This window comes from the organism of the source record quoted next, unplaced genomic scaffold, assembly GCF_019419815.1.
Source record: "Pyrus x bretschneideri cultivar Hongxiangsu unplaced genomic scaffold, Pyrus_bretschneideri_v1 Contig1, whole genome shotgun sequence".
Classification (NCBI taxonomy): Eukaryota; Viridiplantae; Streptophyta; class Magnoliopsida; order Rosales; family Rosaceae; genus Pyrus; species Pyrus x bretschneideri.
In genome coordinates, this window is record NW_025999390.1 from 12,893,376 (window position 1) to 12,900,514 (window position 7,139).

General features: G+C 36.6%; 1 protein-coding gene across 1 annotated transcript; it reads left to right on the forward strand.

The window, feature by feature from the left end:
• The first annotated feature begins 1,056 nt into the window (after positions 1-1,056).
• On the forward strand, positions 1,057-6,444 carry LOC103943992 (beta-galactosidase). The gene is made up of 18 exons (XM_009354377.3): positions 1,057-1,462; positions 1,743-1,838; positions 1,943-2,055; positions 2,162-2,228; positions 2,328-2,420; positions 2,671-2,814; positions 3,461-3,549; positions 3,674-3,779; positions 3,888-3,975; positions 4,185-4,303; positions 4,408-4,569; positions 4,658-4,833; positions 4,951-5,060; positions 5,153-5,262; positions 5,357-5,467; positions 5,569-5,679; positions 5,774-5,979; positions 6,061-6,444. Exons 1-18 carry the CDS (start codon positions 1,298-1,300, stop codon positions 6,188-6,190), a joined length of 2,196 nt encoding a protein of 731 aa, XP_009352652.1. The 5' UTR covers positions 1,057-1,297; the 3' UTR covers positions 6,191-6,444.
• The last annotated feature ends 695 nt before the right edge of the window (positions 6,445-7,139 follow it).

Consider the following 7,139-nt stretch of genomic DNA (forward strand, 5'->3'; position numbering starts at 1 on the left):
AGAAAAAAGCTAAGCTTTAAAAACACATAATAATATACATCTGATTATATAACAAATTTTCTACTAATTTTCTACTCTTTTTGAAAAATAATGATAAGCATGAAGCATACACGTAAAAGAAAAGATATTGTCATTTAATCTCTAATGATGATGATTAAATGAAAATAATATAAGAAAATCAGAAAATTTAAGACAAATAAAGGGGGAAAGAAATGATTACCTTCTCCTATAAGTTATAACAAAAATATATAATTTTGAATTTTTAAATTTCTAATATATACATGAAAAGAAGATCCTTATCTAAAAAAATTCTAAATCATGGTTGGGGGTCAATTTTTCAATTGAGCAAACAACTAATTAAGTTGATTTTCATATTATCATATATTGGATAATCCCAAAGGAAAACAATTTTTGATAGATCCGTTTGCCGGCATGGATATTGGATAATCCCATGCTAAGATTTTCTTGTATGTTTTTTTTTTTTTTGAAAAACACTTCTAAATGTCGATATGTCCCTCCTTTCCTTCTTTTTATCTTCAAATGTCTTGATAAAATTGACACATCATTGTACAAGTTGAGTAACATCTATCAAATGAAAACTTCATATTTCAAATCACTTTTCCTTAATTTTAGTAAAATAGAAAACGAGAATAAGTGTCTAGGAAATCGCCATTGTTGAAAGGATAAGCTCAAACAATTTCGTAAATTTTCGATAAGGTTTTATGGTTGTTAAAATCAAATCATACCGTTTAAATTGTCTTGATTTAGCGTAAAAATGCTTAAGTCATAAAAACAGAATCAACGAACCTTATAAAACTTTCATCAAATATCCAAATCCTCGAACCTTCTTCCTGTTCCGGAAATCCTATTTCTTAGAGGCTGGTGACGTAATATTACGGATTACTTACCCTACGGATGAAATGCAACGGATTCAATATTTTCCACATATACCAGTATTTTCAAAATTTTGAGAGAGATTGTTCAAGGCAGTGGAAAGTGGGCCTCTATTTCCCCTTGCACATTTGCAATATTCAAAAGCTTATATAAAGCAGTTGCGGGAGGTTCCCGTTCTCTGCCCAACCAAAACAAAAACTCTCTCACCCATCAAATCCATTGCACTTCTCAACTCTGCCACTCTCTCTCGCTGTCTCTTTCCAAAATATCAAAAGCACCAAACAAAAGAAACCAAATTCAAATCCCAATACACAATATATATTTCAAGTTTTTGGTACAAACAAAGCAAGTATATTTATATATAAAGGCCATTGCCTTTGAGCGTTTCAGAAGCAGGGGAATAATGGGAGTTGGAATTCAAACAATGTGGAGCATTCTGCTATTGTTTTCCTGCATTTTTTCTGCAGCTTCGGCTTCTGTGAGTTACGACCACAAGGCTATAATAATTAATGGGCAGAAAAGGATTTTAATTTCTGGCTCCATTCACTATCCCAGAAGCACTCCTGAGGTACCTTTTGCAAATTACTATGCCAATGTGGTTCAAAGCTTTCGTATTTGTTTCATATTTCTGCCGGGTTTTTTTGGCATTGTTTTTGGTGCAATTTCATTAAGCATTTTTTTCTTATGGGTTTTTTTCAGCTCCATTTTTTTATATTATGGGGTATTTTTTAAGCATTTTAAACTTGTGGGATATTGTGATCTTGCATTTAAAAGTTTTCTTATTATTTTTCAGCTCAATTGTTTTTTTTTTATATTTTGCGTTTAATTTCTGGTGTGTATGGTTACAGATGTGGCCGGATTTAATTCAGAAGGCCAAAGATGGAGGCTTGGATGTTATACAGACCTATGTGTTTTGGAATGGCCACGAACCTTCTCCGGGAAAAGTAATGCAATTAGCAATTCGCATTTAAAATTTACGTTTCTTTGTCCTCTCTAATGCAAAATATTTATGCTAATTAATTGGTTTTTTATTTTTTCAAATTTGCAGTATTATTTCGAGGACAGATATGATTTGGTCAAGTTCATCAAGCTGGTGCAACAAGCAGGCCTATTTGTTAATCTCCGGATTGGCCCTTATGTTTGCGCTGAATGGAACTTCGGGTAATTATTTTTGTTAAAATTAAACTTAATTTTTTAAGAATATTTTGTGATTTTTTTTTATTCTTATGCAAACATGGTTATGTTTATTACTCTGTTTCTGAAACAGGGGATTCCCAGTTTGGCTGAAATATGTCCCTGGAATCGCTTTTCGAACGGACAATGAGCCCTTCAAGGTTGGATATCTTAAATCTTCCGTTTTGTTTAATGCAGTTAAATTTTTTTTAACAAATAATTTTGAAGCTAAATTTAATTTCTAATGATCTGTTATGAAGGCGGCAATGCAAAAATTTACAGAGAAGATTGTCAGCATGATGAAGGCAGAGAAGCTGTTTCAAACTCAAGGAGGTCCTATAATTCTCTCTCAGGTTAGAAAACCGGTCTAGTTTTAAGACATTTTTAGAAGCGTTTTTTGTAAAACGCTTTTAGTCATTTTCAAAGCAATCTCAAACACGCCGTCGGTCTTTTTTATGTATCTAGAAGTTGGATTGAATTTGCTTCCAAGAAATTGAGCAATGTTTGTTTCCTTTTGTTTTATCTGCTGAGTAAAATTTGGCCAGTCAATGCTTATTAATATTAGTATTAATTAATCTTATTGTTCAAATTTGATTTTGACAGATAGAAAATGAATTTGGACCTGTGGAATGGGAAATTGGTGCGCCTGGAAAAGCTTACACCAAATGGGCAGCTCAGATGGCTGTAGGTCTAGACACTGGAGTTCCATGGATTATGTGCAAGCAAGAGGATGCCCCCGATCCCGTTGTAAGTTTGTCTGCGCATTTTTTTCGACGCTTTTGTAGTATTTAATCTAAACTGCAAAGAGGGAAATTTGAACTCGAGTGCATAGAGAGACGCTTTCTGCCTACTATGCGTAGTCATTTTTGAACAAGAATTGCGTAAATGTCCTTCATTTAATGTTACCCTCCTTTCTTGGTGGGGTTTTTAAACTGTTTGCTGTCAACTTAACCGAGTAGGTGACCTTTTTCTGTAGATTTGTGTTTCATATGGTCACGGCAAAGCTTGTCCCCATCTTATTTGATATTCTAAATTACTTTAATCTACGGGGGATTGAACTCAGGTGCACGAGTTACACACACTGCCCTGTCCAACTGACCTAACCACGTTTACATCTCGATGAATTGGTTTAAAATTTTTACAAGGATGAATCTTCAGTTTTGAAGACTTTTCTGATAAAGACTTAGAAGTCAAATTTTCGGGTTTGTTTGGTCGGCAACTAAATTTGTGCTGTCTAATAAATTCTGCTATTAACTACAACAAACAGAGAGCTTCATAATTGTACTCCCCAGAAGTGTAGGTCCTCTCTCCTTTGGGATCGAGGGTGGATGCTATGCTTGCGTCTTGGGACCTTTACTGAAAAGCTAATTTCGCGTAATTTGTTATGTGACAGATTGACACTTGCAATGGTTTCTACTGTGAGAATTTCAAGCCAAATAAGGACTATAAGCCCAAAATGTGGACAGAAGTCTGGACTGGTTGGTAAGTCACACAAGTTGCCTGTACAGTTCCAAAGTTTATTTCCATAGGCCCGTCGTATCGGTACTTTCTTGTACTGTCCCTCAAGCCATCTGATGAGGCTGCCTCTTTTGTATGTATTCTAAAGGTATACAGAATTCGGTGGGGCAGTTCCCACTAGACCTGCAGAAGATGTGGCATTTTCAGTTGCTAGGTTCATACAAAGCGGCGGTTCCTTTTTGAACTATTACATGGTTAGTTGTTGGTGTCATATTTCCGAGTTTATTGTATCCGACTGATGATTAAGCACCGAGAGTGTATTTTCTAATTTTTGCTGTGTTTTCTCCCGTTTTCTGTTCCAGTACCATGGAGGAACGAATTTTGGCCGAACAGCCGGAGGTCCCTTCATGGCCACTAGCTATGACTATGACGCCCCCTTAGACGAATATGGTATGCAAATACAATTACCATTGTGTAGTAGGTTGTTACAAAGTTTGGATCATAAGGTCATAATCCGTAGCCTTGATGATATGTTGGTTACACCTTACATTGTCTTAGTCTGTAATTAAGTTTCTGAAGCATCGAACTAAGGAAATGCTTAATGTATGCAAAAACGTATCATTGCACGTTGATGTAACGCGTTGCCTGTGCTATATCAGGACTACTCCGGGAACCAAAGTGGGGACATTTGAGAGATCTGCACAAAGCCATTAAATCATGTGAGTCTGCTTTAGTGTCCGTTGATCCTTCAGTGACTAAACTCGGAAGTAATCAAGAGGTAAAGTCTTTCAGCTGGCTCAGGAGCTTTGAAATTTGCTAAACCTTATTCTTCTTTGAAATTCGCTATGATTCTCGTTGTCCTGATTAATATTATCCTTGCAGGCTCATGTATTCAAATCAGAGTCGGATTGCGCTGCATTCCTCGCAAATTATGACGCAAAATACTCTGTTAAAGTGAGCTTTGGAGGCGGGCAGTATGACCTGCCGCCATGGTCCATCAGCATTCTTCCGGACTGCAAAACCGAAGTTTACAGCACTGCAAAGGTGAGCAGTTGGATATATTAGTCGAGAGCATTCAAGTTTTATTTCTTAATTTCAGTAAGATTCACTTAGACTTGTTATCTCCGCAAAGGTTGGTTCGCAAAGCTCGCAAGTTCAGATGACACCAGTACATAGTGGATTTCCTTGGCAGTCATTCATCGAAGAAACCACCTCTTCTGATGAGACCGATACAACTACATTGGACGGGTTGTATGAGCAAATAAATATCACTAGGGATACTACAGACTACTTGTGGTACATGACAGAGTAAGTATATTAAACACACCATAGTTTTAAGAATTGTGTTTTTCTTAAATGTTGCAGGGAAATTGTTGCACTTTTTTCTTTTCTTTCTAACTTGGTAGTTCAAATTTTGGTTACCAGTATCACAATAGGTTCTGATGAAGCATTTCTAAAGAACGGAAAGTCCCCACTTCTTACGATCTTTTCAGCAGGTCATGCCTTGAATGTTTTCATCAATGGTCAGCTCTCAGGTAGATAAAAAAGGATGAAATTGTATGTAACTCCGTCTAGTTCTTCCGCTGAACGAACTTAATTTTAACAAAACTGTCTACCTTTGTTGCAGGAACCGTGTATGGGTCATTGGAGAATCCTAAATTATCATTCAGTCAAAACGTGAACCTGAGATCTGGCATCAACAAGCTTGCATTGCTTAGCATTTCCGTTGGTCTGCCGGTTAGTTCTTGCATTCCCCAATGAGATATTGGTTTTCTAAGCATCTGAGATGGCATCTAAAATTTTTGCTTCTTTTGTGTTCTAATAAAATCAGAATGTTGGTACTCACTTTGAGACATGGAACGCGGGAGTTCTTGGCCCGATCACATTGAAAGGTCTGAATTCAGGAACATGGGACATGTCAGGGTGGAAATGGACATACAAGGTTTGTTGCATTTCAACGTTTATTCTCTTTTCCTTCCCCTTCCAAGATGTCGAAAAATTTGGCAAAAAAACTAGAGAGTAACTTGTTTGCTTTATGACCAGACTGGTCTGAAAGGTGAAGCTTTAGGCCTCCATACTGTTACTGGGAGTTCTTCTGTTGAATGGGTAGAAGGACCATCGATGGCTAAAAAACAACCCCTTACGTGGTACAAGGTTCGTATACTTCCAATACGCGTATATTTTATGCCCATCTTTCTTATGGAGTCCATGAAAAACCAGATATTAATCGAAGCTGTGATATCTTCAGGCTACTTTTAATGCACCACCAGGTGATGCTCCATTAGCTTTAGATATGGGAAGCATGGGAAAAGGTCAGATATGGATAAATGGACAGAGCGTGGGACGCCACTGGCCTGGATACATTGCACGCGGCAGCTGTGGCGATTGTTCTTATGCCGGAACTTATGATGATAAGAAATGCAGAACTCATTGCGGCGAGCCCTCTCAGAGATGGTGAGAAAAAGTTCATCTAACTTACTGTGATACCTTTGTTTTGTCAAGTACAAAATTCATGGTAGAGCTATTATTTTTCAGGTACCACATTCCTCGATCGTGGTTGACCCCGAATGGAAATCTTTTGGTGGTGTTCGAAGAATGGGGCGGTGATCCGTCAAGGATTTCGTTGGTTGAAAGAGGTACAGCCCTCGACGCGAAGAAGCTCTAGGTTGAGGCTGTCTGCAGCTAAAGATCCAGCAGATACGTAGATTACTAAATACGTGAAGTGGTTGTGTACATAGACAATCTATTAATTGTCGAAAAAAAAAATAGCTCCACATGATATACGAAGGATTACATACAAAGTTTGTAGTCAGTAGATTTGCGCAAGCATTTTCCATTGTAAGTTTGTAACAACTTATGGAAAAGATTTCCTTTTCCTTTTCGAGAATAAATGGAAAACTAATAGAGACTACTTTTATCCTTGTCTTTCCAAATGTTTGAGTTTGAAATATTTCTAGTACAACAGAGAAACATATATGTTTTCTCAGATCCCGTCTCCAATATCTGTTTGACATCATCGCGAGCACCCAGTAAGGACTGATGAGTTCATATTATACCATATATTTTACCCTAATTTTAGTATTAATTTATTGATTATTTTGATAGAATTTTGATACTTTATTATGTATTTTCAATGTAGGACATTCGACTTCCCTGTGGAGCAAAAAGTGATCAAACGGATGAATTTTGGAGTGATTCCAATTGGAGGATGTTCATGTGCCTTTCAAGATGATTGTGTCAAAATTCCATATTTTTCTATCCTTGAACCTTAGCATGAATATGTAGTCTTTATTTAATTGTTTATGATATTATGCATGTTTACTGTGAATTATTAATCAATGTGTTTTAAACTATCTTTATATCTTAATGCTTAGCTATCATTATGATGTTTAGATAAGTGATCAGATGCAATTCGATCGGAATACCACCGAAGAATTGAGTATTGCTTCTTGTGATTGATAGTTGTAATTTCACCTAGGATGAATACCATGTCTTAGGGGTTGTATGGTTTTTCAAAAGGTTTTCACAAAACGTAATGGGCCATACATGTTTATATTTGATTTGAATACCACAGATGGATTGCATGTTTGATATACGTTCTAGCTTGAATACCA